At 43.7% G+C, this 19775-nt stretch overlaps 1 protein-coding gene across 3 annotated transcripts in view; it reads right to left on the reverse strand.

Annotated features, from left to right (window-relative positions):
- Positions 1 to 13197: 13197 nt before the first annotated feature.
- The window catches only part of LOC134032043 (polycomb group RING finger protein 3), a 28159-nt gene continuing 21581 nt past the window's right edge, over positions 13198 to 19775 (reverse strand). For all 3 annotated transcript variants that reach the window (XM_062475834.1, XM_062475835.1, XM_062475833.1), the window contains 2 exons: positions 18437 to 18517; positions 13198 to 18307 (listed from right to left, as the gene is read on the reverse strand). In XM_062475834.1, the coding sequence (XP_062331818.1) occupies positions 18260 to 18307; positions 18437 to 18517 (129 nt within the window). In that variant the 3' untranslated portion in view covers positions 13198 to 18259. The remainder of the gene's footprint in view (positions 18308 to 18436; positions 18518 to 19775) is intronic.

A 19775-nucleotide genomic window follows, 5' to 3' on the forward strand; every position in this document is an offset into this window, starting at 1 on the left:
AGGGTGTCTTTGTACGAGAAAATCCTAAATGAACTTTTATTCATGAGGAATGTCACTGTTTTGAAGAGTGTGGTTGTAATTCTGTATTCTCTGAAAGTAGTCATTAATCTCTTCTTTTGTCTTTGAACTTAGGCTACTAGATCTAAATAATAATAGATACCAAAGCATAAAACAGTGTTCTAAGAGACTTGCTAATGAACTCATCTGCATATTCCTAAAAAGAACCCCCGTACCAGGGCACTAAAACTGATCAAGAATAACTAATGTGTTTCGCGTTGACATTTACAATGATGGTGGTTTTGAAAGGAGCCTTTCAAAAGCGGCTTCTGTTTTCCAGCCTCTAAGATTCTGACGAGACTCCGGGCATTGAATTGTACCATGCAGGTGCGAATAGCTTGCATAACTTTGCATATTTCTGCCTGAATATTTAAATACTGAACGTTTTGATTTCTTTGAATATTTATATCTCCTTGATGTTGATCTCTTGATGTTCGTGACACCGCCTCTCATGTACTTGCAAGCTGCGTGCTGCTCAGAGGCAGTGTTCCTGAGATCTCTGTTCCTGGCGTCGATATTGATGGAAGATCCAACACATGGGTCCTCTTATAAACAGATCCCTGGAGCACCGCAGGAAAAACCCGAAGGCCTGGATGACTAAGAACGACCTTTAACCTCTGTCCCCTACTAATGACCAGTTAACGTCATGTTATCATTCATGAAACGATGGATATATCAATAATCCCCAATCTGTTCGTTATACATTTCCAGGGTCTGGTGCTTTTGCCAAGGGGAGTATTTTGGACCTGGGAATAAATACTACTTTTGGACCTGGGACTAAATACAATGTGGATTCACACAACGCTTACAGGATAACGTCAGTGTGGAAGAGTGATGAGCATTGACGGAATAGTGCCAGTCATTAGGGATGCCATTCAGCCCGACCACACACGGAGCAGATATCAGGGTAGATTTCCTTTCCGACTCAAATGAGCCTTTATCCTTCCCCTCTCCCCCAAATACTTCCGCTCATTAGAACATGATGAGACCACTCGTCATTTCACCACTGAGAGGAATTTGCACCACAAGTGATTTTATTTTCTCACTATGCCTTGGGAAGCAGTGGAGGGTCAAATTTGAAGAACATCTATGAACGTCTGCTATTCTGGAGAACGAAGTTGTGACGTTGAAAAATAAGGCTACACTGATGTCAGTTAGTGTAGAAATAATTTTTCCAATCTGACCTTAGACCTAGACGGCGTCAAAGTCTCTCAAAGCCAGCTAGTAAAAAATTTAGGAGTCACAATGGACCCAGACCTTTCGTTTGAGTACCATATTAAGCAAATTACTAGAACTGCATTTTTCCATCTACGTAATATTGCCAAAATACGAAAATTTCTCACAAAGGATGATGCCGAAAAACTAATACATGCATTTGTTACGTCCCGATTGGACTATTGCAATGTGTTGTTCTCTGGCCTCCCAATTACCCACCTAAAAAATTTACAGCGGGTGCAAAATGCTGCTGCTAGACTATTGACCAGAACAAGAAAGTTTGATCACATAACATCTACTCTTGTCTCTCTACACTGGCTCCCTATCCAAGCCAGAGCTGACTTCAAAGTTCTACTACTAACCTACAAATCTATGCATGGATTGGCACCACTGTACCTCTCCGGTCTCCTTGCACCCTATTGCCCCGCAAGGACACTTAGATGTCAAGATGCCGGCTATCTGGTGGTTCCCAAAATTAAGAAAAAAACAGCTGGAGGTAGGGCGTTCTCATATAGAGCGCCTCTTCTCTGGAATAAACTACCCGTCTCAATTAAGGAGTCTGATACTGTTTCGACATTTAAAATTAGGCTAAAAATGTTATTGTTTAGTCAATTCTACGACTGTTAAAGGTAAGTATGTTACTAGTTGGAGGCAACGGGGGACGGGTTGTTTCCATCCTTATTCTTTAAGTATAACCTATTTTAGAGTTCTCTTCCCCTGGAACAGATTTCATGTTCCAAATGAGGGGGGCTGTCGCTGTCTTGATGTGTGGGGTTGCATCAAATTCCCCTTTTTTGCTCTGTTAAATTGCTGCACCAGTCCACACTTGACCGGTGGGGATCTCATTCTATTATGACTGTAACTGTTAGCTGCTCCTGGCATTCTCTAATCCCTGCTCTCCTCTCTCTGTCCCCCCCCCCCACACATCCCTTGTGGTGTGGGGGGTTTGAGTTGTCAGCACCTGCCTGGTCGTCGGTCAGCCAACGCTGGACCTGGTCGCGAGTCTCCCGGTCCTGTCCTACATCTATAAAGTTGAATAATGGATTTTGGTGTCTTAAAAACCCATCGACACTGTATGACTATGTTTAGCCTGTGTTCTGCTCCTCTCTCTCACCAACCGTCTCTGGAGGAGGGGATCCCTCTCTGAATTGCTCCTCCCAAGGTTTCTTCCATTTTTTTCTCCTGTTGAGTTTTTTGGGAGTTTTTCCTTGTCTTCCTTGAGGGTTTAGGTTGGTTGAGGGGCAGTTCTATGGGCATATGTGAAGCCCTCTGTGACATGCTTGCGTGTAAAAAGGGCTATACAAATAAATTTGATTTGAGTGAGTGTGACTCATCAACCAAGCGCATTAACATGCATGAATATTTTAACATCTACAGCTGCTCTAATCACTTGGGTCCAGAGATCTTCAATCAAGGTCGGATATTTATAATGCAGATAGGTCAAATGGAAACCATAAACAGCGCGTTCTTCCACCTTCGACGTATGGCAAGCGGAAGCTAATTGATAGCGACAGCTTAACCCTTGTGCTGCCTTTGGGTCACATGACCCAAAGGTTCATAACGAACCATCGTTGTGTTTATCCAATTTTACCCAATACAAAAACAAATAAAAATAATTATCTTTTAACCTTTGCAATGTGGGGGGTCTGAGACAGCCCAACAGTTAAAAGAAAATGCTTCACTTTGTTTTTGTATGCGGTAAATTTGTCGCAATACGACGGTGGGTCACAATGACTGATGGGTCAGAATGACCCGAATTAAACGAACGAACAAGTCCGAGGACAAGGGTTGACGCGCCGGCGCTTCCTAAACGATCCCTTCTCATCTGCTGCCATGCTGAACCTGAGCCCCGGGCCTGTGCATCCCTCCTGGCCGGCTGCTGGTGCCGCTGAAGGCGGAGGGGAGCGGAAAAGACACCGTGGTCGTTTGAAGCCTGGTGGACAAAGCACTGTGGCGCGTCATGTAGGCTAGTTATATTCTGTTTGATCCAGCTGGCACAGATTGATGGAAATCCAAGGAGGTATTAGGAGACAAAGGAAACCCAGTGGATGGATGGACGATTAATATTTAGTTCAGAGACCGCAGCTGATGCCTCCATCTGGTCCTGTGAGCGAGTGCGGGGTCTTCCAGGTTTCGTTTGTTGGCCATATGCTCGGGTAACTGGCTGGTGAGGGTTGGGCAGGAAGGTCTGTTACCACAGATATCTGGGGTGTTTTCTTATTTTATAAACACCAAGACTACGCCGCAGAACGAACCCTGGAGACTGTGTTGCAACAGACGACAAATCAGGAGGATTCCCCTACATCAAACAATAGGCTACTTCAATCATACATCCATTGTTGTTTGTTGTCCAATCACACACACCTCCAAGACAGTTTATTTTGATAAGATTCGCAGTTAAAATCACTATGGTGATTCGCACCGGTATTCACGATTAGCCTAGAAAACCCTGACTTCCCCGTAGCCTACTTCCCAGTGTGTACTCTTGGGTGGACTAAGAGCTGCCCCTGAAGTGCTTGTGTTTGTCTCCCAGCAGGCCTGAGTGAGGGAGGCAGACTGAGGGGCTTCACTGTGTGGGAGGCAGCAGGAGGCAGGAGTAATCCTCTGCCTCAGAGTCTAAACAGCGCACATGAAAAGAAAGTGCAATTACCAAACCGTAATCCTGATCCGTTGGAGGCTCCTACCGTTAACGGGAGATGTGTCATGTAGTCTCGGAGGCTTCTCACATGTGTGTGGAAACTGTGGATTCTGAAAGCATTCATCAAGTCAGGACCCATGTGGTAAACTAGGTGAAGGACCCAAGTCTTTTGTAGAAGATCAAAGACATCACATTTCAGATATTAGAGTAATAATGTTACCTATTGAATCAGGGGAATGTCAAGCAGGCCTATTATGTAGTCTATTACGTTGGTGCCTCAAAACTGAAGAAATTATAAAGGATTTCACTCTCAACTTTAATCATACTGGTCTGCGTATCTTTATGCTTTTCGTTTGCTTATAACCAAACACGTAGGCCTATTTTGTGTAAAATTCACAGAAAGTATAACACACAATGTTAAAGGGGTCACAAGGCACAGCTCGCGAGAAGAAAAAAAGATCACATTTACTACAGAAGTTAAAACAGAAAATCCTACTATTTCATGGATATGGCACTAGCAAATCCAAAGGCTTAATCTGGCCACACTTAATTTACTTAACTATTATGGGTGTAGCCAATATGTACAGTCTCGGATACACAAGTTATCCTATTTTAGTTGGTGACTCCTACTTAATGTATTTATTGGTATAATTTACAAAATGACAATAGCTTGGTTTCCTCCGATATTAAAGCTTGATGTGAGAGATCGATGGGAGGCATGCATGACACCATCAGCATACAGCCGATAGTTTTGGAAGAAAAACGGGAACTTCAGATCAAAGTGACTGTCTTCTCCTTGCTCGGTTCCCACAGTTTATGTGACCTGTCAGACTACAGCCTGCATGAAGAACACACAGAGGACGTCAAAAGGACACACGCATGATGCAACTCTTACGCCACCACAGGCAAAGTCAACGTAACCATTTATACAACTTAAAGCCTTGGGGAAAAATTGAGGAAGTGCACTGCAGAATATAAAGGTTTCCATTGTACTGTGATGATGTAGTCATAAAAGGCATAAGATTAAAGCAATGGAGGGACATCTGTCATGCGTCTTTGCAAAAAATAAAGAATAACACGGCTGGGAATCAGCACCAAGCCAAACAGGGCTGGATGCTGGAGTGTGGAATCTGGCATGTTTATACATTTTGAATCTGCCAGAAACCGTTTGTGAACTTGGGGAAAGCAGTTCAAATGGACGTCAACAGTGATGCTTGTAAGGTGGAGAGTGTGGCAGGGTGATTCTGCTCATCAGCTTGCCACACACATATAGTGATATTTAGATAGATATATATAGAGAGAGATATGTAGATAGAGATCACATGAGAATTCCCTTAACCCTTGTGTTATCTTCGGGTCATTCTGACCCATCAGTCATTGTGACCCACTGTCGTATTGCGACAAATTTACCTCATACAAAAACAAAGTGAAGCATTTTCTTTTAACTGTCGGGCTGTCTCAGACCCCCCACATTGCAATGGTTAAAAGAAAATTATTTTTATTTGTTTTTGTATTGGGTGAAATTGGGTAAACACAACGATGGTTCGTTGTGAACCTTTGGGTCATGTGACCCGAAGGCAGCACGAGGGTTAAATAAACACTTAAATTAGTTTCAGATAGTCACACAGAAGTATAGCTATCACACAGAAGTATATCACACAGTTCACCTGTAAACCCAGACACCGACAAACAGCTACAAACGGATGGTATGACATACATTGGTTAGCATGGAGGTTTAGTCCGAAAACAATACACACCAAGCAGGCGGGGAGAACTATCATATGGGCAATAGCTGGACACCACGCAGAGGTGTAGTCCAGGGTATACGCTGGTATACGGCGTATACCTACTTATTTTTCAGTCAGCATTGCGTATACCCACTTCTAAATCCCCCCTGATGCGCATCATTCAGTAATATCTGTGAGTCAGATTGCCTATTTTCTTCCTCGGGGATAGTGAAGCCATGACCCACCCTCCTCTGCCTCTAATTGGCTGGTACTCGCTGCTTTCACTGATTAGATTGGTTAACTTTAGGCATGAGGACTGATGAGCCAATCAGAGGCAGAGTAGGGCGGGTCATGCCGAGGAAAATATCGCTAATACCTCAGGTGCCAGTGAAAAAAATAAAAATAAAAACTCAGGTGCCGGTGCCACTTGACTACGATAACGGCAGCAGACCAAACAACAGATGAAGAAATGACACAAGCGGCGGTGTGCCACCCCAGTTGATGGAAGACATCATTCTGAGGTAAGTTTTAAGGTGGTTTCCAAATGAATCATTATTTTAAACTACTGGCAAATTGCCAGTGACTGCACATTTAGAGGAGAAGAGATGTTGCCGCCAATAGTTAGTGCGAGTCGGCTAACGTTATGAAGCTAGCTACGTAGATTGGGATAATGTGGGGAAACCGGGGCATTGTTGGTTTTCAGTAAGTGTTTAATCAACCCAGTTCATAAGAATTTCATACCAGACTGATGAAACTGATTATCTCAATGTTTATGAAGCTTGTTTATTATTGTAAAGGTCTAAATTATAACGTTAGCCAAGTTACTAAGCCCTAAATTATAACATTAGCCAAGTTACTTAGCCCTAACTAACCTCTACTTAAAAATGAATACTGAGAGTATACCCACTTCTCCAGGGACCACTACACCACTGACACCACGTGATCAGAGAACCGTGTCTATAGTAGCATCAAAGCATTACTATTAGCCTACACAACGTTTGTAATTGAATGTCACTCACCAAAGATGCCGTTGCAAAGCTGTTGAGTTTGTGACCCGGCTTCTGGTGTTTACCCGCACAATCAATCAGGCCAAGACGACCTTAGCTGCAGAATACAGATTACGATCAAACCGAATCGACTGAATGAAAACATATGACGACATTAGCACGAATTGTCACAACAAGCTGCACTGCTAGAATTGAACCACACCTGATGTCTGCCAATTAGAAAATGCTGCTTTGAACTGTATACCGGGATTCTTTAAAGGAAGTGGGAAGTCACGATTAGCTCGTACCTAAAATGTTCCTGGGTAAAAACTCCCCTTTCACAAAAAGAAAGATCTACGTCGTATCATCGTCAACTTTTTGTGAACTTTTTTTTATTGCAGCTTAAGAAACGAGACTGTTTTTAAAGAAGCCTAACATTGTTAAAAAAAAAAAAAACCCGTCAAGATCGAGAACTAGGTCTATTTTGAACATTTTAACACATCCCTTTCGAACTCAAGACAAAATTGCTAGGTTCTCAAAACGTACTGACCTTGCCTTTTTATTAATTAGGCTACCTTTACCAGACCTCCTCTATTCACCGATTATTAAAGAAGAAACCACAAGCCTGCTGGCTGGCACAGTTGGCTAATTACATTACTTTATGCTTGTAGGCCTATATTGCACGCATCTCTGAAGTCTCCCCTGGATACAGGCCTTGCAATCGCAACGTTGCTATGATCCATCCCCAGACGAGAAGATGATAACGTAATTACAGTCGTATGTTACACCTAGCCAGTGGAGCATGAAACTTGGGGGAACTATGCGCCTATATCTGTGCGCCAGGCCCACCTGTCAGTTGAAACCCCGTGGAGTTCGCTGTCGACCCCCCCCCCCCCCCCCCCCTCGCATGCCAAAGTAAACACCACACAATTTTTGATGATGAATGAGTGACTGGATTTAGCACACGAGGCATGCGCGCAGAAGACACTTTCAAATGTGTAAAGATCACACTGCGTCCAAAGCATGTCAGAATTGTCTCCACTGTTCTCTACGAAGGAAAACTTGATAGCTCTTCGTTCAATGTCAGATTGGAAATTGATTTAATTAGGACCCTGTCGACACACCTGCAAATGTCATGGATTCTCAGATTAAATTATTTTCAATCGGGATGCGGCCCGTGCACATCTTTGAGACAGATTTGAGGGAGGTGTCACGCCTGGCGTTGGGCTCGTGATAACAAGGTACATGGGTCAGCTCATTTCTCATTCAAAACCTGTTGCTTAGCAACCGAGCAGGCAACCAAAAAGTATTCAAGTAAACAGAATGTATTTATGGCACTTATTCAAACAAGTGAGCCAAGTGAATCTGCATATACACAATTATCAAATAAAGACATGCGAGTTTAATTGTGACTTTCATCTAGCTATTTTCTCTGTTACTTTAAAAGCTGTAAGTCTACAAACCCATCCAATCCGTGAGTTTAAAAACATTTCCCAGAAGTGTATTTAAGAGATCCGCAGTCAGAAAAGATGAATGACATCCTTGACAAGGCAAGATACAGCTACATCGTGATACTTTGTGTGAATATGCTGCTAATTGCTGTGCAGATCCGCCGAATGAATCAACTGTTCAGCGCTGTTTCCTGCGTTTATCTACAGCCCTGCCTGTGAAAAGCGCAGCTGCACACCTTCAGAAGAATATCCTCCGGAGAGGTAGCTCTGGAGGCGAAGCGGCAAAAGATGGCAGGGGAGGGGGGGGATGGGCGTCAGGGGAGGGAGGGGATGGGCGTCAGGGGAGGGGGGGGATGGGCGTCAGGGGAGGGAGGGGATGGGCGTCAGGGGAGGGGGGGGATGGGCGTCAGGGGAGGGAGGGGATGGGCGTCAGGGGAGGGAGGGGATGGGCGTCAGGGGAGGGGGGGGATGGGCGTCAGGGGAGGGGGGGGATGGGCGTCAGGGGAGGGAGGGGATGGGCGTCAGGGGAGGGGGGGGATGGGCGTCAGGGGAGGGAGGGGATGGGCGTCAGGGGAGGGGGGGGGCGGGAGGTACTCGTATCATATATATTGTTTTTTTGCACGGTAGGCTACTGCAGATTGACTACACATTGGCTTCCATATGGAGATTCTTGGTGGATGGCCCTTGGGGTTTATCACGAGATACACTTCCGCTAGTTGGCGTTAGCGGTTAGCTACTTCCGGCGACAGATGACCTCTAGAATGTAAGCCAAAAATTGAACTAGACTAGATCAATCGGTCACTACACACCACGCCCACCAACTACCTACTTGCAAACCCTGTGTGGCATGGTGACTTAAATTGTTGTTTTTTGCTTGTCTATGAATTTCTTAATGGCAGCTTAAAGAAGAATTGATAGTGTTCTCTATGTACACCAATACCACACCCCTAACATATGAACATAAAACACGCTACAGTAAACTGCAATGCTTTTTCCTTTTCTTGGTTATTACACATATCATCCAGTTGGTTTGTGTCCTTTAGAATGACTCTCTTGTTTTGTAGAGACACCTGGCTAGTCAAGCTGGTGGAGCTATTCTGCTCGACTGCATGTGGAGATTATCTGGCATCTAAAAAGGCAAATAATTGCTTACTTACAGTGGTTTGTTTATCTCGGCAGCAGAAGAGAAAAGCACATTTCTTAACATCCTGGATGCAGTCTCAAGATCACAGCAAGACTAATGCAACTGCAATGGAGGCAGAATAAATGTGACTTGTTTCTCTCTCTTCTCTGGCACAGTCTGTTTTTACCTCGATTGCTTTTGTAGAGAACCTTTTGATCAAAATCTTGAATCGATATGTCACCAGCCGCAAAGCTCTGGGGTAGAAAAAAAAGCAACTAATAAAGAATATATTGTGCTTATTAAAGTTATGCATTGTGCTTATTAAAGTTATGAACTTAGAAGTGTGCTCAGGCTTAAACATTGGGTCTCACACTGAGTGTGGGAAGCAGGCTGTTCTTTGTGTCTCTATCTCTTCATTTTCAGAAACAACCTTGAAACTGGGTGGAGATGGCAACCGAGCAGGTGGGACGCGCGTAGGCAAGAACAACTCCCTGACGCACGAGAGAACAAGCTCAACCCTTTTTTGATACTTGTGTTTTCAATTGCATTGTATATAATATGGGGCAGGGAAAGATAGCCAGTTGGACTTCGTGAACCAGCCCAAACTCTGTTGCGGGTAGGGAAACTTAGACAACCCCAGAGCTCTGTACTTGTTGATTTCCAACTGCTGCATTAAAGCTGATATTATCGGACCTCTGCGACTCCAGACCACTCTTTCTAGAACACAGATTTGTGTCATTGAATACCATCATTACATATTGGAATAGACACATAGAATAAGAATCCTTCACTAACTGAGATAATTCACCTCTTGAAAGCTTTTTAACATTTTCCTGTTCTCCTTGGAAAACATTTACACACCAGGAAATTACTGTATGCCTAACTGTAGCTCTGCTGCCAGACAACTGGTTAAAGTCCAACTGTACATCCACTTGGATGTACAGTTATGGGGATTATTAGAGATGACTGTATGTGTGGATGTCCTTTCAATCCATTTATGAATGCAAATGATAATAATGGTTGAATTCCATCAATGTGTCATCACTGAATTAATCTCAACACAGCATGGCCACTTACCATCTCCATGAGATTGGTGGGAAAGTGACATGTATTTGGTTGCTTGGTAACTTGACTCGTTTGATCTTAGATTCATAGATGTTGTTTGATGAAGCCGAGAATGTTTTATTTTTTGTGTACGTAGGTGCCTTTCATCTGCAAACAGTCCAAACCATTGTCCAAATCTGGAATGTAAACATTGTCTGTGTCACAGACGTTGCACCATCATGGTTGATGTGTTCAGACTTAACTGTGAAGTTCTTTAAAGTGGAAAAAAATGTTTTCTTGCCAGCTCTGGGCTCCACATCCAATTCGGAACCGGCTGTCATATAAATTGCCTCTGAGTTTTGGTCTCTATTGTTGCAGACAGCTTGAGTAGAAGTCTTTTAGAGAGGTGCCACTGAGTTGAATTGCTTTAAAACCAAAAGTACGGAAGCACAGGTCAGAAGATGGGGTCATAAACAAGTGGATCGATAAATAGCTGTTAAGATCGCAGAATCAATAGGCGCGACCGAAAAGCTGATTTGTTGCAACGATGTATTTTCTTCATGGAGCCTAACCTAAAACAGACCCGAGCGCTGGGAAGATTAAGGAGTTCAAAAGAAATGGAAATCTTCACTGGTGTGAAAAGCAATGAATGTTCTCTCCGGGGATCCAGTGTTGATGAGGGCGATGTTCTCTCGGGGGATCCATCCTTGATGAGGGTGACGATGCCAGGATCCCAGCAGCCAGAAGGCAAGCTGCTCATTCTAGGAAGTGCTAACTCATCCCACATTGACATCTTCTACAGGGCCTCAGTCCAACACTGATTACATTGTATTCAAACAGAAAGTTTATTCCTTCAGCAGATGCTTTTATCCAAAGCGACACACAAATAGAGCAGTTAGAAAATACAGCTGAGCATCAAGGTTGTTGATTATTGAAGATCATTATGTCTGTCAGATCTTCCAACACATTTGTTTATGTGGGCCCTGGGAGTAGATGTAACGTTCTGAGGGTAAACATTTATATTTGTAATGGCTAGGCCTAATTGACCGTACAGTGGCAATGATTGAAGAGCAGTATGCATTATCTGGGCAACGTGACATTTGGCTAACTAGGGCTGAAGTGAGGTCCAACACAATGCAATTACCAACAATAATAATGTATTCATAATAGATACTTTTATACAAAGCAATTTAAAGGCAAGGGGGATTCGTTTTACTGGCGTAAAACTGAGCTCCGGTAAACTGTGCTGTGGTGTTCATAATTGTTGGGGCGTCGAGCGTGGATGCGTCGGGCCGGGCGCGTGAAGTGTTGCTGCAGGTCTGAGGGGGTGTTGACAAGCGTTCCCACGGGGAAGCCACCGCCTCGAGCAGTGGTAATAAGGCTACCGCGCAAACTGCTGCTTCTCAGCGCAGGGACTGTCACTACCCAAAGATTTACATCCAGTGCGCGCGTGTCAATTTTCAAGACAGCTCCTCAACCGACACTAACTGTAACACTATATTTGTTTTCGGCTGGATATATTAAATGTATACATTTAACACAGAACAAAAAGTCTACAAAAAGAATACAATAGAGTACAGTAGAGTAGAGTCCTCATCCATTGAGTTGTGGATGTGAGTTTTCAGTAGCATGAATGCGCGTGTGAACATTTCACATGTGAATGCGTTTCACATGCGTCTGTGCAAGCGTTTCATATGTATATGTATATGTCAAGATTTTTGTAGGTCTGCTTTCATGCACTCTTTGATATTTTGGATAAAAGCGTCTGCTAAATTAATAAAAGGTAATGTAAATGTAAACTGTTTCGGTCGCTCATATAGCTTCATCAGACATCAGCAGGATGGGTGTAGCCTACTTACCTGAATCTTATAAACACAAATGAAAAATAAGCCCTATATTGGATACACACTCAAGCCTTCTCTCTTTGAACCGTCAAGAAACACTTCAACCCTTTTATACGAGAGCCTGAGAAAAACATCCCTGGTGTTTCATGTTTTGGTTGATGAGTTATTGAGCTGGCTTCATCACATGACCTTTCTGCCCCACATACGAGTCTCACCCTGAACCAACAGCATCAGCAGACAGAAATAGATAGATTATAGAAACGGTAAGAGAACCTCAATACAAATATTTATACTTGCGGTTTCAACTTGCGTTTTTTTTAGATACATCCCATATTCGTATCTTCCCCGCCACGCGAGTTGTGCAAATGGGATTATATTATCATGCCTACAATGACAAAGACTAACCCATACCTCGAAAGAAATATGCTCCAGAAGCTTTGATATTCCACAGTTTAGCAACTTTACTTCCTAACATAATATGGAACATTATATTAATTTAGTAGACGCTTTTATCAAAAAGCGGCATACAAAAGCATTTCCTTGGGCTGAGCGGTATTCGAACTCGCTTATAGTGTGAGAGAATCTTGAGCCAGCCAGGAGCCCTGCCAAATCCTGCAAAGGTTTAGCTGTGTTCGTATCAGATTCAGGATTCCGCTTATGTTGGAGCGAGCCCTTCTATGAGGATGTCCTCTGACAATGGGCTGCACTGCCGTCACTCGTTCCTGGCTGGCTGACACACATAGAACTGGGCCTTCAAACTCTAAATAATCACACCCTCCGTTCTCCTGTGTTTGCCTCCACATGCCTTCCACCGTAGAATAAGCAAGGCGTGCCTCTCGTTTCAGAGACCTCAAGGTTCACAGGAAGAAACTTGTAAGACGGGGTTCAGTTATTCAACGATCTTGTCTCCTATTTCTGTGTTCGGAGAACGCACCAGTTTCTCTAACTTGTGGTTCTCTCGCATTGGCAGTGAGCTGTCTCGTTTATTTCATATACGGTTGCCTAAGCCCTCCACCCCTACATTAAATGGTCTGATATGAAGTGACCAAGTGAAGCATCTCACAATCGAAGTCGAGAGAGAATAAGTGTTTCTCATAAGAGGTACAGACATATCACTAGACACTCTTTAAAAGGCATTTATTGATGAAATACACACTAAAGGCTTTCAACAAAAAAAAGCCCCTTTAATATTGTAGTATGTAAGAAATTCCAGCCCCGTTGTTGACCTAAAACTCCTTTCATGTGGCAATGGAAACCCATTTTATTACATGTGCAATAAATATTTATATTACAAAAAGCTGCAAGGAAAAGGACACCTGAATAAGTGCCTGTGTTTAACCCGGAAAACAAACCAGAGGAACATTTGTCAACAAAAAAAAACACACAAAAAAACACACAAAATTATAAACAATGATGAGGAGAGACAAGACCAAACCTAAATCTACCAATTTCATAGTTCAGGTGCATTAGTGTGATCTGAGCCTGCCAGGAAGGCAGTTAGTGACCTGAGGAATTTACAGGAAAGAAAAAGCCCCCAAAAACAAAAAGAAGCAAAATTGAGTTTGAAACCTGGAGCCATTAGAGAACCGTATATTGCACATTTTCCTTGCAAATACAAGTAACCACATTGCCAGATTTTTTTTCTTTTTTCATTTTTTTTGCCAAACCTTGACCAAAATGGAACACAGTTTGCTTGTTTGTTTTTACAGAGCGTTGAGCAGACAGGTTCACACAATAATACAAAAAGGGAGTGGAGTTATAATTTAAATCACAAAATCTAATGAATCGAATCTCGCACGCATTCATTAGAAGTTAATGAGCACAAGGAAGGACAGCAAATCTCTTAGAAAAAATCAACAAATAACCTGCTGCAGGAATCATCTTTACAGTATAAATAAATACAAATAATACAAAATTCAGACAGATGTTACAACGTTGTCAGCATGTATTGTATGGCTCACGAGGGGCCTGCCACTGTGAAGGTTAAGTAACTGAGGATCTCTTTCCCTAAACTTGAGAATATGCCAGAGCCAGCAGATTTCCCCATTCATGAGACTTACCTATTCCTGTACAAAGTCAGCCAATTTTCTCTCACTGCTTCGAAACAGGCAATTGAAATTCTAATCTCTTGATGAAATGTAAAAAAAAAAAAAAAAAAAAAGGTGTTCCGGAGTTTATCCGGGCACTTGCCTCTGTAAGAGCAGTGGTGCCCATGGGAATGTGACAGAGAGCTTTTCTGCCTGGCTCAGCCTACTGCCAGCCAGCTCTGCTGAGAGGGTGCAGTGGGGCATGACCACCGTGGCCAGACGAATTGGGTTTCTGGAGTGTGTTTCACCCAGAAGAACCGATGTGTGGGTGTGTGTGTGTGTGGAGTATATGTTTCACCCAGACGATCCAGAGTGTGTGTCTGGAATGTGTTTCACCCAGAAGAAACAAATGTATGTGTGTGTGTGTGTGTGTGTGTGGAGTATATGTTTCACCCAGATGAACCAGAGTGTGTCTCTGGAATGTGTTTCATCCAGGCTGGCCATGTGAATGACCCCGCTCACACTGCCTGGCCAACGGGGTGATTACCGAGGTTTAGAGCAAGCTCTGGAACCTCACACAGACAAACTGGAATCTTGCTCCCCGGAGTGGAGAGCGTTATTAGGAAGGAAGGTAAACAACCTGGAGACATGCTGACATTCTGGGGATCACCTGGGTGACATGTCCTGATTGGGTACAAAATAAGAGTTTCAGGTAAATACTCTGTTAGGACTTCATTAGGCTTCGGAACTCTTGCGAAAGCTCCCCAAATAGACTGTCCTTCCCCTCGGGATGGGACGGTAGGACCATAATTCTGGTGCTACTCCGTGCAGGTGCAAGTGACAGCAATGACACTGTTTCCAGGTCAAGTTCTCTAGCTAGACGAGGTTGAAACAGAGAGGAAGGGTCTGAGTCCAGGCCTGGACAGGCCCCCACCCCTGTGTCTCCATCCCATCTGGCAGCCTTCCAGCCTGGATACCAAACCCAGTCTGTCAGGGATCCTGTAAGCCTCTTAGGTTGGCTGTCAAGTGTAGCAGCACTGATGTCTCCATGTTGGGGCTGATAAAAGCGTGAACATCAATCCGTCCACAGCTCAGGAGGTGGAACGGACGGGCCTGCATCACCCCCAACACCTCACCATGAGAGAGCGCGCCAGGCTCTGGGAAGGGAACTTTGGAAACATTTAAACGACAACAGTCACGTGGACTTCCAAACACCCCTCGCCTTGTCTACCGCCTAGAAGTCAGGGAGGAGGGAGATCTAGCGAGTCCACTGGCAGGCTAAGACAAATACACACTGCAGAGAGTGAGGGAGAGAGCTCCGATACAAAGTCTACCAGGATGCCTCAACATTTTCTCCAGGCAGAGCAGAGGGTCAAAGGAAAAATAACCCGACATGAAAGTGGGAAGCAGAAGTCACGGCTGCATTTTCTGTGGTTCTGTTTTGTTTTCAATAAAACAAACCCTTTCAAAGTCTCAAATGTTCTTTGCTATTCTCCACGTGTCGTTCCCCGAGACTGCCAGGACCGCTGGGCAAGCCAAACAAATCAAAAAGAAAAAGGGCAGCGCCTTCTTTCACTGCTGAGAGACGGCTTTGACAAGAGAGGATGTCCCGACAGAGGATGCATCAGCACTTCAGCACGTAGGCGAAAATATCTCAAAGTAGAGACTTTAGAACACTTTAGAACAAGCCACCGTTCAACCCTAAAGCTGCTCCGGATAGTCACAAAAACACTAACGAGTTAGCACCATAGCTGGCTTCAAAGGGAGAAAGAGACCCCAGTCTTCATTGTGGCAAAGCCCCTAAAATAAGACCCCCCACCCCTGCACCACCACCACCCACTCTCCCAGAGATCACATCACAGGGCCCCTGAACAGTACAAAACAAGAAAATAAAAAATAAAAAATAAAAATACAGACCCACACAGTGTAACTAATTCGTTTTGTTCTGATTACACACGCAGAAGCCATTGGTACGTCAAGATGATGGTACCAAGTGTCCGCACTGAACTTTCTTTGCCTTGAGCAACGAGTAAATACAATAGCACCTTGTGTCGACATAATGCTTTTTTCCCCCAGACTAATGTATATTTATGGGCTTGAAATACAAAAATGGACAAACGATGAAAACATCTGATCAACATCTGATGATAAGAGGTTGTGAATGCAGAGTTCGCAGGCATTAGTTAGTGAAATCTGCAGGTAACAGGAAAGGTTTGACTGGATGCATATAAAATGTTTCTCGCTGTAAGACATTTAAGTGACCCGTGTAGGGGGGGGGTTAATGAAGATGCAGGAAGAAAAAAAATTATCATTGTGCACTCAGAGGGGGGGGGGGGGGGGACTTTTAACCAAATGAAAATAGTTTTGGTTAAGCTGGTTTGGTAGAGATCTGTATGAAACTAATTCGATATGCAGGCCATAGAACCGTTTCTGAATATTTATGGGGTAAACAACAGTGGTCTTTATCACTAGTGAGGTAACTATCTGAGGTCTGAAACGTAATAAAGGGGTCCAGTTATGACGAACAATGTTAATAGGTTGGTCGTTATACATAGAGACAAATTCTCCTCCAAAGTTCATGGACTCAAAAAAGCACCAAAGCCTACCAAAAGGCAGTCCATTTCAATAACGAGGTTAAAAATTCACTTTTCAATACCTGAATTCATGTGGTCGATGTTTCCAAAGCTCATGAATCTAGACTGCTAAATACACACACTCCTCGCTGTGGGACTGAACATCACTTTCATTTATATCTCGTCACGCAAATTACGGGAGAGCATCCAGAGGAATCTATACCTTTGGCACTAAAGGTAGCACTGGAGACTTGAGCAGAAAGCTCTGTATCAGGTAATAGAGGATGACCCAGAGGAAATACATTCTAAGGAGTAAGACTTTAGCCCCGTAAGTTGCTGGGTGACTGGGGCATCGCGTGCGTGCGGATTCGTTTCCTCAATGCAAGGCTGCTAGCTAGCTAGCTAGGAATTACGGAGGAGGGAGGGTATAGACAAGAGGACGGATAATAAGGACTGTGGCATGAATACCTAAAGAGATTGAATCAACAGCACCGCTTGTTTCTCTGCCTGTTCCACGGTGCATGTATTGCATTGCGAGCCCCGCAGGCAGGTTTGGGCAAAATCTCAGAAGACATGAAGGATGTCTCTGTGTTATAGTGTTTGACGGCCATGTTGATTCAGTAACAGTGAATGGTATAACTGAAAACGGGGAGAACTGGGTGAAAAGTTTTGATGCAGACTTGTTTTCAATAATGCTCAGATGTATCGGTTGCCTTCGTAGCAACGCAACATCATATAACCCTTTCTTACATTACAGAATATTTCATGTTTGTTTCATGACTTTCATAGACAACAAAGTTGCCATTATATATATTTATATACTGTTAATGTGCCTGATTTGCATGAAGAACTCTAGTTCACCCTCACGCTACATACAAGTAGGCCAACACATAGATAGCACTTCAGGGAGCAACTCCAAACAGTCTAAAGTCTCTTTCTTAAGTCTTTTCAATCTCTCACATTATGACATTTTATGTACAATATTGGTATATAGAACATAAATTACTACACAAAATTTAGCCTATTCACAATTGACGGTCAAGAACCAAAAGCAAATTTAAAAAACGCAAAGATTTCAGAGACAATGTTAATAAACGGCTTCAAAGATAACATTTTTATATAACTTTATATACTTTCTGTGCTCCCAAGACGTGAATGTGACCTGAAAAAGAAAAAGGAACTGTTTAAAAACTCCCCCTCACCTTTTCCCTCCTCAGTTAGGAGTAAGTGTTAAGTTTAAAAGACGGTAGCACGATTTGTCGACATCTTGTTCACGTGTAAACAGAGCTGGAGTAGCGTCTTGGATCCTTGTCTCTCTTCTGTACAAAAGTATAAATATATGCTTTCTCTCAAATTTTTTCACATATCTAGGACGTAGCGGACAAAAAAAAGGGTTGTTCTGTTCCAAAAGCGCCAGTGTAGCAGTAACTGTGTAGGAGGTTGTTTCTGTGTGCTGGCTTTTGTGGTTTTCTTCTGGGAGAGTTTGCATGGTGTTGGATGTTTGATCGTCTCTGCATAAATGGTTCGATTCTGCACCGTCCAGGGCCACTGGGCCAAGAGCAAACACCATCTCACTACAGTAAATCCATTTTAGGTCTGTAATGCAGCAAGAGGGGCGACTTCTGCAATGCAAACAAAGAACAGAATGTCAAGATATTCTACAGAACGCAGCCACGAATGCGTAAATATTTCTCTCTGAATTTCTAACCACAGTTCCCCTCTTCCACCAGGCCCGCGGTTCCAACAATTACCTTAAATCTCCATCTTGTCACTACGACGAATTTCAAAGTGTGATCCTTCCCCAAGATTTCTTCATTGCATAAAATATCCAGCTGAGGACAGAAGATAGGCAGGACCGTAAGTCACAGGGTGTCGTTTGACCTTCGACCCTGAACCCCAGAGATCCAGAACATTCCTCCTGACCACAGAGGGACTTCCATACACAAACACATCAGACACACACAGCTTTTGATGACGGTGTGTGTATTTGGTTCTGGTCTTGGCTCTTAGTCGGGTCTCTTTTCGCAGCGCGATTTAAGAAGCTAAACGTCAGCGCCAACCCTTCTCCTTCTCTCTCTCACATTCATTCAGCGTCAAACACCTCCTTTTCTTGGAGAGGGAACAAAGATGGCACCGTGCATTTGAAAGCCCCCCCCCCAGCCCCTCTGCAGCAGACCAGGGGAACAGGCGGTTTATTTTTTCTGTGCACAAAAGCTTATTTGTCCTAATCAAAAGAACCGCCTGGAAACCCCTACTTCTCCTGCAAATTAAACATTGATATTCTAGCGAGGCTGTTTGAAACTACATCGGCCAATCAATACTGGCTGTAACGAGCGAGGGCTAAGGGCTGGAGGTGAGGGCTGCTGCTGCACTGCTACAGCACCACCTACTGGCTGGGAGAGGGATAGCAGGTGGAAGGGCAGGGATCGGACACTGAAGATGTACATTTTACTTTGATCATTTAGCAGACGCTTTTATCCATCCAAAGCGCCCTACAAATAATTCATGGAAGTACAGCTAAAGGTGTATAATTGCTCAAGACAATGCAGGTTCAAATCCCCCTTCCTTTACGTCACTTTGGATAAAAGCATTTACAGAATCGATCCACTATGATATACTGACACTAAAACAAATTTTCTTTGACGACACCCACAACTGTGCAGGTGCCACCAAGTGAAACAAAAAAAAGAGACCCGATAGGGGAAGTAAAAAACCGTAGAGCGAGGAGAACGCGTTAGACCAAGAAGCCAGTTCTTCCTAACCATATAATCACCATCGACTCACATGCCGCACAGCCGACAAAACTGGGCGTGTTGATGCCAGCTTATGACTGTCTGTTAGCGGTTGGAAATATACATTCTATCAACAGCATCTCTCGGTACAACAGATTAACGACAATGACATGGTAGCATGGCTGACGGCTGTGAGGAGGGGTGGAGGCCTGGAGACGAAGACCACCCACACATCTCCATGATGACACAATGCAGAACCCCCCCCTCCACGATTAGCTGTGTCCCGAAGTTGCTTGTCAAATTCCCCCCCCCCCATGCAGTTTTGACAGGCTTGTTCAAGCACTGTCAGAAAGCAAAT

This window comes from Osmerus eperlanus, chromosome 13 (genome assembly GCF_963692335.1).
Source record: "Osmerus eperlanus chromosome 13, fOsmEpe2.1, whole genome shotgun sequence".
In the NCBI taxonomy this organism is placed as follows: Eukaryota; Metazoa; Chordata; class Actinopteri; order Osmeriformes; family Osmeridae; genus Osmerus; species Osmerus eperlanus.